The sequence below is a fragment of the Caretta caretta genome, chromosome 24 (genome assembly GCF_965140235.1).
Source record: "Caretta caretta isolate rCarCar2 chromosome 24, rCarCar1.hap1, whole genome shotgun sequence".
Lineage (NCBI taxonomy): Eukaryota > Metazoa > Chordata > Testudines > Cheloniidae > Caretta > Caretta caretta.
The window spans coordinates 8,305,215-8,317,283 of record NC_134229.1 but is presented as its reverse complement, the minus strand read 5'-3'; the positions used below and the strand labels follow the sequence as shown (position 1 = coordinate 8,317,283).

General features: G+C 51.7%; 1 protein-coding gene across 1 annotated transcript; it reads right to left on the bottom strand.

Moving 5' to 3' along the window:
• Positions 1-203: 203 nt before the first annotated feature.
• C24H1orf56 (chromosome 24 C1orf56 homolog) lies at positions 204-3,616 on the bottom strand. Its single transcript, XM_048828344.2, has 2 exons — positions 2,367-3,616; positions 204-333 (listed from the first exon to the last, which is right to left on the bottom strand). The coding sequence occupies exons 1-2, from the start codon at positions 3,117-3,119 to the stop codon at positions 322-324; spliced, it is 765 nt and encodes a 254-aa protein (XP_048684301.1). The 5' UTR covers positions 3,120-3,616; the 3' UTR covers positions 204-321.
• Between the last annotated feature and the right edge of the window lie 8,453 nt (positions 3,617-12,069).

The following is a 12,069-nucleotide window of genomic DNA, read 5'->3' as shown; positions in this document are numbered from 1 at the left end:
CTAGTCTAGCACCCTACGCACTATCCCATCTGTGTTCTCTGCTGGGAGGCGAGGAAAGCAATTGGGGTACAGTGGAACTGCCAGCCACTCTCTGTCCAGGTCAGCGTGACTTCTCTGGTTAAAGCATGCCTCAGAACAGGGGCTGAAATGACACTCACCTTTAGAAACAATGGACTTTCCCAATAAAGCACCGGAGTAGATACTGATTTGTAAAGAGCATTTACTACAAATTTCACTGGAGGCACTAGCGTGATTGAGTGCTACTGCCAGCTGCTGACAACAGAGACTGCAGCTGCTTAACCCTGAACACGGAGTTCATCTTCAGCTGTGTTCCTAGAGAAGAAAGAAAATCAATTAAACAGCATTAGCTTAGCTTGCTAATCGACCAAACTATGTATGTTTTACTGCCATACAATAATAACATATGAACAGCCATGCTGGATCAGACCAATGGGCCATCTAGCCCACTATCCTGTCTTCCAACAGTGGCTGGTGCCAAATGCTTCAGAGGAAATGAACAGACCAGGGCAAGTTCGACTGATCCACCCCTGTCGCTGGGTCCCAGGTTCTGGCAGTTGGAGATTTAGGGACACCTGGACCATGGGGTTGCGTCCGCCTTACCATCTTGACTAATAGCTAAGTCTATGGAGGAGAGAGCCATCAATAGCTAATTCTTTTTTGAACCCAGTTGTACTTTTGGCCTTCACAACACCGCCTGGCACCAGTATTTAATTCACATATAAATATCATCTCTACCCATCACAGATGCATGTTCATATAAAAAAATCAGAAAGGCTTGAGTCTCATTTGACTAAGGTCCATTTGTATCCCTCTACCAGTGCAAATGGGCTTTAAAGGGGTCGTAAATGCCAAGGCTGCAGTGTAAATGTAAATCAAGCACTAATTTGGTGCCTCTTTCACTTTACGCAATAACAATATTAGATTCTAACCTCCTTAAACAGCTTAAAGTTTGCATGCCTACAACAGTCTAGGAGGTGGAACACAGAAATACATGATCACTAGGGTCAGCAAATTTTGGTGAGTTTTAATTTTAAAAAGGCTTTGTCCAGAGATTATGTAATGGCCATGTTCAGAAATTTAAAAATAAATAGGCCCAGATCCTGCAAACATTCATGCTGGGTGTCCCGTTAAACAAATGCAGAGTGTTTCTACGGTGAGGCCTGCAGCATCTCAGAAATGCAGAAACTTGCAGAAACGTATGCCCATTATAAGTAGCTTCAACAACTGGAATGAATCAGGAGTAATAAGGCTGGATTGCTTTTACTCTGCCCTCATTCCTGCAGACACCCACCAAAGTGAAAACTGATTAACCGCCTACAATCAGGCCCATTATTATTAACAGCTCAAAGAAAATTGATTCCACCAATTGCCTGTACTGTACAGAATGTACTGACAGTCATTATAGCAAAGCAGGCTAATGCCTGGTGATTTTGCTGGTTAACGGTTGAAGTGGTTGAATCCACCATTTGACCGCGTATAAATTCTTGTTTCAAACTGTCTTTTTCCCTCGATTTTAAATGCATCACTGTAATTATGTGTCATTTGTTCAGCACACTGATGTACTCATGGCTATGCAGGCACCCCTTACCTCGAAGTGCTTTGGTAACACACTGGCAAGAGTAGTGTGTCATACCTCCCTCTAGTGTAGGATCCCCTAAAGCAGTGGTTCCCAAACTTGTTCCACCGCTTGTGCGGGGAAAGCCCCTGGTGGGCTGGTCCGCTTTGTTTACCTGCTGCGTCCGCAGGTTCGGCTGATCGCGGCTCCCAGTGGCCACGGTTCGCTGCTCTAGGCCAATGGGAGCTGCTGGAGCGGCCCCGATCGGCTGAACCTGCGGACGGGGCAGGTAAACAAACCGGCCCGGCCCGCCAGGGGCTTTCCCTGCACAAGCGGTGGAACAAGTTTGGGAACCACTGCCCTAGAGCATAGCAGCCTACTATTGCTACTAGCTAATGTGTTAGCTCAGAGAGATCAATGCAGAGATGCTGACCCCTGCTAATGACCCCTGGGTGGAGGCAGGGTCATTTACATTTAGAATCTGAAAGATTCACAGACGACAGGATGCACTGGGAAACCAGAGGCGGAAATATTTTAGTAGGTTGATTAAAAGATGCTTCCTTTAGCGTCCATAAAATGCCTTGTAAGATATGCATCCTGACGCCCAGAATCCCAGCCCATGCATCCCTGGGCTCTGTGGCTGTGTGCTCCCAAACTCCCAGCACATGAATCCTGGATATCCTGCCTGTGCTTCCCTGCACTCCCAGACCATGCAGCCTTGATACCTTGTCCACGACCCTCCATTCCACACCCTTCCTATGGGCAGGTGGCAGCACCAGCCCATCCTCACCTCCTTGAGCTGGGAGAAGGCCTCTCGGATGCTCTTCCACAGCCCCTTGAGCTCCATGCGGACTCGTATCCAGAAGTGCCGAGCCTGGCGGTACCGGGCCCGCCGGACATCCCTGACAGCGCACAGGTAGAGGTTGGGGGCATCGCAGGTCACCTTCGCATGCTCGCACTCACGGTGCTTGTGGCTGCACTTGCAGTGACTGTAGCTGCAAGCTACGCGCTGGAAGCGGAGGGCGTTGTAGTCGTCTGGATCTAGCTGCAGGCTGGGCACCGTGTAGGCGATGTCTCGCACCCGGGACATGCTACCCATCTCACAGTTGCAATACCACTTGCTCCACGCCAGCCACTTGTAGCGGGTGTCTCCCACGCCGATCACTCCCCCAGAGCCCGTGGTGTTGCTCAGGATATCGTTGCCCGTGGTGACCTCATACCCGCTGTTGCTGCCGGTGATGACCTCATACTCTTCACCGTTGGCCGTGGTGAACTCATAGCCTACACCGTTGCCCGGGGTGACCACTTTCTTGCTTGAGGCCTCCAGGGTCTGCCCACCAACCTCGGGCATGGTGGCCCTAGCCAAGGCATCGGAGAGTGTCGCCATGGCGGTCGGGGCTGTCATGCCACTGATCATCGTGGAGGATGAGTGGGCAGTGGCTTCTTGGGGCTGGTTGCGCCCCCCTGGGCCTACAGCCAGGGCCAAGGCCGCCTGCAGGGCCAGGAGCAGGGCCAGGGCACCAGGGAGCAGCCCCATCCTCATGGGGGGGGCGAACCCCCCCCCTTTCCGCAGGCTCCTCTGGGAGGGGACTAGGGTACCTCACAGGGGATGGGGAGACCCCAGGCTCCTAGGAGGGTTGGGGGGGGGGGTGGAGAGAGACTCTCTCAAAGGCTCAAGCAGTTGGGGCTCCCAAGCCTCTGGGGGGAGGCTTATGGTGGGGGCAGAATATCACTCAGAAGGGCTCAGACAGGTGGGGGGGTATGCAAGGGATCCCCCAGATTCCTGGGGGGCTGGGCTCTCTCGGGGGCGGGGGGCACAGGTGAGACCCCACGGGGCAGAGTTGCTCTCTCGGGGAGGGTCTCAGGTTGCTGGGGGGATGCAGGGGAGAGGCCAGGCCCCTGTGGGGGGCAGTCGCTCTCTTGGGGGGGGCTCAGATTACTGGGGGGCTCAGGGGAGACCCCAGACCCTGTGGAGGGCAGAGTCTCGGGGGGGGGGGCTCAGGGGAGACCCCAGACCCTGTGGAGGGCAGAGTCTCGGGGGGGGGGGCTCAGGGGAGACCCCAGACCCTGTGGAGGGGGGGAGAAGAGTCTCTCTCGAGGGGGGGGCCGGACTCCCACAAGCTGTTGCTGGGGGGAGGGGGGGCCGCTGCCTTCCCCAGGCTCCCGAGCGTCGTTCGAATGGGGGGAGGGGAGGCGCGGGTCGTTGGCTGGGCGGGGCGCGAGCCTGCCCTGGGGGAGGCACGCGCCTGCTTTGCACCGGCAGAGCCTTGGTGCAGCCGGCAGATCCCACCCAGCTGCAGGATAAGGGGGTGAGGGGGTCGCATTGCAAGGCCTGGTGCAGCCGGCAGAGCCCCACGCAGCTGCGGGGTAAGTGGGGGTGGGGGGGTCGCATTGCAAGCCCTGGTGTAGCCGGCAGAGCCCCACCCAGCTGCGGGGTAAGTGGGGGGGGGGGAATCGCATTGCAAGAGCTGGTGCAGCCGGCAGAGCCCCCCCCCCCCCCCAGCAGCGGGATAAGGGGGTGAGGGGGTCGCATTGCAAGAGCTGGTGCAGCCGCAGAGCCCCACCCAGCTGCGGGATAAGTGTTTGGGGGGGATACCATTGCAAGCCCTGGTGTAGCCGGCAGATCCCACCCAGCTGCGGGGTAAGTGGGAGTGGGGGGGGTCGCATTGCAAGCCCTGGTGCAGCCGGCAGAGCCCCCCCCCCCCCCCAGCTGCGGGATAAGGGGGTGAGGGGGTCGCATTGCAAGAGCTGGTGCAGCCGGCAGAGCCCCACCCAGCTGCGGGATAAGTGTTTGTGGGGGGGGGGGTACCATTGCAAGCCCTGGTGCAGAGGACAGACCCTCCCCCCCCTACCCCCCCGGGCGAGCGCCGGGGAGAAGGAGGCGGTTGCACGTGTTTTGTATGCGAGCGGGTTGCATGGCGCCTGTTAAGTCCGGCAGCACCGAGGAGGAGGAGGCATTTGCTGCTTTGCACGGCATGGGGTTTGGGGGCTGGTTGCATTTTGCAGGGCAGCACCCGCGGGGCGGTGGGGGGGGGGGGGAAGAGGTGACACACCCTTAACCTGCTGCACTGGCAGGGTGTATGCATTGCCCCAGATGCAGGTTTGGCTTTGTGCCTGGACCAGAACGGGGCGGGGGTGGGAGGATGGCATCTGGTCTGGGAATTTGTGGCTTTTCAGGAGGGCCTGGGAGGGGTGTGGTGGATTTTTCAGGGGGCCCCGGCAAGTGGAGGTGCAGATTTGCAAGAGGTCCTGGGGGAGCGTGACAATGTAGCTGCCGCTGTACCAGGTGCTGCGGGGGAGAAGCGGGTGCTGGCTTTGTTCCGTGTGCTCTAATGTGGCCTTTTCTAACCAAACCGCACAAAAGGCATCTGTGCCCTTTGCAGGTTCCCAGAGTGACAGAGGCCAAGCTCAGCTCCTGCAAAGACCACATAGCTGCAGCCTTTGCCCATTGCCCAGCCCTCTGGAACTAACCACCCCCCACGAGGGTCCCAGTTTCAGTGGTCCTTGAGGGCAACGCTCCCCTTACAACTCTATGCTCAGGTTTCAGAGTAACAGCCGTGTTAGTCTGTATTCGCAAAAAGAAAAGGAGTACTTGTGGCACCTTAGAGACTAACCAATTTATTTGAGCGTGAGCTTTCGTGAGCTACATATATATATATATATATATATATATATATATATATATATATAATGTCTTCTGCAGTTTCCACAGTATGCATCCGATGAATCATAGAATATCAGGGTTGGAAGGGACCTCAGGAGGTCATCTAGTCCAACCCCCTGCTCAAAAGCAGGACGCATCCCCAATTAAATCATCCCAGCCAGGGCTTTGTCAAGCCTGACCTTAAAAACTTCTAAGGAAGGAGATTCCACCACCTCCCTAGGCAACGCATTCCAGTGTTTCACCACCCTCCTAGTGAAAAAGTTTTTCCTAATATCCAACCTAAACCTCCCCCACTGCAACTTGAGACCATTACTCCTTGTCCTGTCCTCTTCCACCACTGAGAATAGTCTAGAACCATCCTCTCTGGAACCACCTCTCAGGTAGTTGAAAGCAGCTATCAAATCCCCCCTCATTCTTCTCTTCCGCAGACTAAACAATCCCAGTTCCCTCAGTCTCTCCTCATAACTAATGTGTTCCAGACCCCTAATCATTTTTGTTGCCCTTCGCTGGACTCTTTCCAATTTATCCACATCCTTCTTGTAGTGTGGGGCCCAAAACTGGACACAGTACTCCAGATAAGGCCTCACCAATGTCGAATAGAGGGGGACGATCACGTCCCTCGATCTGCTCGCTATGCCCCTACTTATACATCCCAAAATGCCATTGGCCTTCTTGGCAACAAGGGCACACTGCTGACTCATATCCAGCTTCTCGTCCACTGTCACCCCTAGGTCCTTTTCTGCAGAACTGCTGCCTAGCCATTCGGCCCCTAGTCTGTAGCTGTGCATTGGGTTCTTCCATCCTAAGTGCAGGACCCTGCACTTATCCTTATTGAACCTCATCAGATTTCTTTTGGCCCAATCCTCCAATTTGTCTAGGTCCCTCTGTATCCTATCCCTGCCCTCCAGCGTATCTACCACTCCTCCCAGTTTAGTATCATCCGCAAATTTGCTGAGAGTGCAATCCACACCATCCTCCAGATCATTTATGAAGATATTGAACAAAACCGGCCCCAGGACCGACCCTTGGGGCACTCCACTTGATACCGGCTGCCAACTAGACATGGAGCCATTGATCACTACCCGTTGAGCCCGACAATCTAGCCAACTTTCTACCCACCTTATAGTGCATTCATCCAGCCCATACTTCTTTAACTTGCTGACAAGAATACTGTGGGAGACCGTGTCAAAAGCTTTGCTAAAGTCAAGATACAATACATCCACTGCTTTCCCTTCATCCACAGAACCAGTAATTTCATCATAGAAGGCGATTAGATTAGTCAGGCATGACCTTCCCTTGGTGAATCCATGCTGACTGTTCCTGATCACTTTACTCTCATGTAAGTGCTTCAGGATTGATTCTTTGAGGACCTGCTCCATGATTTTTCCAGGGACTGAGGTGAGGCTCACTGGCCTGTAGTTCCCAGGATCCTCCTTCTTCCCTTTTTTAAAGATTGGCACTACATTAGCCTTTTTCCAGTCATCCGGGACTTCCCCCGTTCGCCACGAGTTTTCAAAGATAACGGCCAATGGCTCTGCAATCACATCCGCCAACTCCTTTAGCACTCTCGGATGCAACTCGTCCGGCCCCATGGACTTGTGCACGTCCAGCTTTTCTAAATAGTCCCTAACCACCTCTTTCTCCACAGAGGGCTGGCCATCTATTCCCCATGTTGTGATGCCCAGCACAGCAGTCTGAGAGCTGACCTTGTTCGTGAAGACAGAGGCAAAAAAAGCATTGAGTACATTAGCTTTTTCCACATCCTCTGTCACTAGGTTGCCTCCCTCATTCATTAAGGGGGCCACACTTTCCTTGGCTTTCTTCTTGTTGCCAACATACCTGAAGAAACCCTTCTTGTTACTCTTAACATCTCTCGCTAGCTGCAGCTCCAGGTGCGATTTGGCCCTCCTAATTTCATTCCTACATGCCCGAGCAATATTTTTATACTCTTCCCTGGTCATATGACCAACCTTCCACTTCTTGTAAGCTTCTTTTTTATGCTGTAGCTCACGAAAGCTCATGCTCAAATAAATTGGTTAGTCAACTCTATGCTCAGTGATTTACTCTGCCTCCCCTCCTTTTCTAACCCAAATTAAGCCATTTTGCAGCCATGTATTTTTGCAGAGCGAAGGACTGGGGCTCAGGCCTGTTTCAAATCCAGGCCGATTTCACCTAGCATGCAGCAAAGTATGCTCAGCATTTGAGCTGCTCTGCACAGAGCATGTAGATGGACCAAACCATATGTGCATGCTACACGACATTCAAACAGAAACCAGCCTATTCAAGCATCAGTGCCGTCTGCTTGTGATAAGAGTGCCACCATCTCATTGAGGTTGTTGCCTACACTAGAAAGGGTTTCTTGGTATTGCTGTCTCACAAACCCTCCGAGGAATGATGCAGTTTATACTTCTGCTGGTATAGTTTATAGCAGTTTCCTGAAGGGAATAATCTATACAGGCACAAGGACCTGGTCTATCTACATTTACACTGGGGCTTTTGCTGCCAGAGCTATGGCAGTTGGGGGTGTGGTTTTTTCCTCTGCCCTCCTGACATTAGCTGACATTAGCGATCACTCTCCTGAAAATGTGTATGGTAATCAATTGGGCCTTTTCCAGCACAAATCCAGGTTTTCTCACCCCCCCCCCCCCCCCCACACACACACACACACACAAACCAACTCTCCTGCTGGTAATAGCTTATCTAAAGTGACCACTCTCCTTACAATGTGTATGATAATAAAGGTGGGCCATTTCCAGCACAAATCCAGGGTTTAACAAGAATGTCGGGGGGGGGGGGGGGTAGGAAAAAACAAGGGGAAATAGGTTACCTTGCATAATGACTTAGGCTTGAATAGAGACTGGGAGTGGCTAAGTTAATTGTATCCAATTTGCAAATGAATTCCAATTCAACAGTTTCTTGCTGGAGTCTGGATTTGAAGTTTTTTTGTTTTAATATTGCGACCTTTAGGTCTGAGATCGAGTGACCAGAGAGATTGAAGTGTTCTCCGACTGGTTTATGAATGTTATAATTCTTGACATCTGATTTGTGTCCATTCGTCCCCTAATGCCCCTACTCTACTTGCGCTATATTGATGACATCTTCATCATCTGGACCCATGGAAAAGAAGCCCTTGAGGAATTCCACCATGATTTCAACAATTTCCATGCCACCATCAACCTCAGCCTGGTCCAGTCAACACAAGAGATCCACTTCCTGGACACTACGGTGCTAATAAACGATGGTCACATAAACACCGCCCTATACCGGAAACCTACTGACCGCTATTCCTACCTACATGCCTCCAGCTTTCACCCTGACCACACCACACGATCCATCGTCTACAGCCAAGCTCCGCGATACAACCGCATTTGCTCCAACCCCTCAGACAGAGACAAACACAAGATCTCTATCAAGCATTCTTACAACTACAATACCCACCTGGGAAGTGAGGAAACAGATTGACAGAGCCAGAAGAGTACCCAGAAGTCACCTACTCCAGGACAGGCCTAACAAAGAAAATAACAACAGAACGCCACTAGCCGTCACCTTCAGCCCCCAACTAAAACCCCTCCAACGCATTATTAGGGATCTACAACCTATCCTGAAGGATGACCCAACACTCTCACAAATCTTGGGAGACAGGCCAGTCCTTGCCTACAGACAGCCCCCCAACCTGAAGCAAATATTCACCAGCAACCACATACCACACAACAGAACCACTAACCCAGGAACCTGTCCTTGCAACAAAGCCCATTGCCAACTGTGCCCTCATATCTGTTCAGGGGACACCATCACAGGGCCTAATAACATCAGCCACACTATCAGAGGCTCGTTCACCTGCACATCCACCGATGTGATATATGCCATCATGTGCCAGCAATGCCCCTCTGCCATGTACATTGGTCAAACTGGACAGTCTCTACGTAAAAGAATAAATGGACACAAATCAGATGTCAAGAATTATAACATTCATAAACCAGTCGGAGAACACTTCAATCTCTCTGATCACTCGATCTCAGACCTAAAGGTCGCAATATTAAAACAAAAAAACTTCAAATCCAGACTCCAGCGAGAAACTGTTGAATTGGAATTCATTTGCAAATTGGATACAATTAACTTAGGCTTGAATAGAGACTGGGAGTGGCTAAGTCATTATGCAAGGTAACCTATTTCCCCTTGTTTTTTCCTACCCCTCCCCCCCAGACATTCTTGTTAAACCCTGGATTTGTGCTGGAAATGGCCCACCTTTATTATCATACACATTGTAAGGAGAGTGGTCACTTTAGATAAGCTATTACCAGCAGGAAAGTGGGGTGGGAGGAGGTATTTTTTCATGCTTTGTGTGTATATAAAAAGATCTTCTACACTTTCCACAGTATGCATCCGATGAAGTGAGCTGTAGCTCACGAAAGCTTATGCTCAAATAAATTGCTTAGTCTCTAAGGTGCCACAAGTACTCCTTTTCTTTTTGCGAATACAGACTAACACGGCTGTTACTCTGAAACCTGTCACTAATGAAAACAGTTAATCTAACATAAGAACGGCCCTACTGGGTCAGACCAAAGGTCCATCGAGCCCAGTATCCTGCCTTCCAACAGCGGCCAGTGCCAGGTGCCCCAGAGGGAATGAACAGAACAGGGAATCATCAAGTGACCCATCCCCTGTCGCCCATTCCCAGCTTCTGGCAACAATTGCTGTTGTCAACAGTTGCTGCTGTGATTGCAGGGAGAACGCCTGGGTTTTAAGTCCACCTCGCTGTGTGAGCTGAGCAAGGGAGCCAGGGTCTGCATGGTTTTGATTTTTAGGAGTTAGCAAAGTCCTCCACTGTTGCATGAGAAACACAGAGGTCAGAACAGGTATGATGCCTGGCCACTGTCTACAATGAGCTCCACTTTTGCTGCCTTCTTCCCAGACACTGACCCAAAGGAGTTGGGATGCATGTGGTTGATCATTTTTGCCCGTGGCCCAGAGCTTTGAAAATGCCTCCTGGCCACCGGTGTGGCCAGAGAAACTGAGCTAAGGAACCAGACGTGTGTCCCGTCACTTTATTTCATTTTTGTAAACACCCAAACGTGGTACAATAAATACAGTGCCTATAGCGTCAGCGGTAAACCGCATCGGCGTGTGAATGTGCAAAAGGTGCAAGCACCAGACCATGCAGGAGCTTTTTCAAAATAGTTATCACGGTGCCATGGGTGCTGCCCAGCTGTGCGGCATCTACCATGCCCTGGGAGGGATAGGATTCGGGGGGGGGGGGGGGGGGGGGGGGATGGTACCCAGACTCTCAGGGGAAGGGAGTGCCATCTGCTGCTCTCAGGAAACCCCTCCAGCTTGCCCCAGACAATAGGCACAGCTACACTGCAATAGAAGACCTGCAGCATGGCCACGGCTGGCCCAGATTGGCTGATTCGGGCTCGGGAGGCTAAAAATTGCAGTGTGAGCTTGGACTGGAGCCTGGGCTCGGAGACCCCCACTGCGGTTCCAGTCAGGCCTATCGAGAGAAATTTGGGGCCCCGGCCCATCGTGTTCGCTGAGGCTCCATCCCCTCCCATTTCACCTCAGTTACAGATATTTTGGGGGTCCCCCTGAGCCCCTCTTTTCTCCCCTTATGTCATCCTTGATGCTAGTGGTATGATGTGGACTGTGGTTGGGCCTGGCAGCCCCGGTCATGGCTCGGGACCCCATGATGCTGGTGCTGCACAAACAGCACAAATAGTCCCTGCCCCAAAGAGCTTCCAGTCTAAGGCACAGCTGCTATATTTACATCAAAGAACACAGCTGGGGTTTAGATCAAGGGTAACATTTTCAAAAGCCCCTAAGTGACTTAGGAGCCTAGGGATGCATTTTAAAAAGTATTTAGGTGTCTAAAGGTGCAGACAGGGAACCTCGTGGGAGTTTCAGAAGCACCTAGGTGTCTCAACTCCACACCAATGGGAATTAGGCACTTTTGAACCTCCCCATAGCACCTCTGTGCGCCTTTCAGCTCGTAAGTACCTTTAAAAATCTGGCCCTCAAATCCCATTTTCAAAAGAGACTAAGGCACTTAGGAGCCTAAATCTCATGGACTTTACCCGAGACTTAGGCTGGGATTTTGAAATGTGAGTGGCGATTTTGGGTGCCTCGTTGTTGGGGCGGGGGGGGTGAAGGGGGAACTACAGCTTGTGATACCTTAAAGGTCCCTCCTTTTCATAAAGTGCTGAGCACCCTCCCTCAGAAAGTCAGGCCCCCTCAAATCAGACCCCTAAAATCACTAGACCCTTTTGAAAATCTTGCCTAAGTCACTGTTGAAAATGGGACTTGGGCACCTGTCGCCTAAATGCTTTTGAAAATTTTACCCCAAGTCCCATAGCCTTTCAGTGAGATCTAGGCTCCGAAGACCCAGCATCTCAGACATATTTAGGTGCCCAACTCCCAGTGACATGCGTGGGAGTTAGGCACCTAAGCACCTTTGAGGCTCTGGACTTGAAAATGCATGTAAGTCCCTGAGGTACTTGTGAAAATTCAACCCCCTTGCAGTACTGGGAACCCAAACACAGCACCATCAACTGAAGTGAAAGGCAAAACAAAAGTGAACAGCCAAGGGGTGAAAAGTGACTTTGGGAATGACGTGCCAAAGCCACCCAGGGCTGTTGGGCACCCACTGGAAGTCAGTGGCACCTGGGGAGCGCATAGCCAGCTGTGCCTTGGAAGATCTCCCTCTTAGCTCTGAAAACTTCCTGCAGCTTTAACAGCCTGGGGGTTTGTTGGTAATGTGGCGGGCCAGTTGTTGCTTAAAAATGTCTGAGTAACACAGGGTTAACTCTGGCAGCTTCCTCGCCCCCGTGCACGG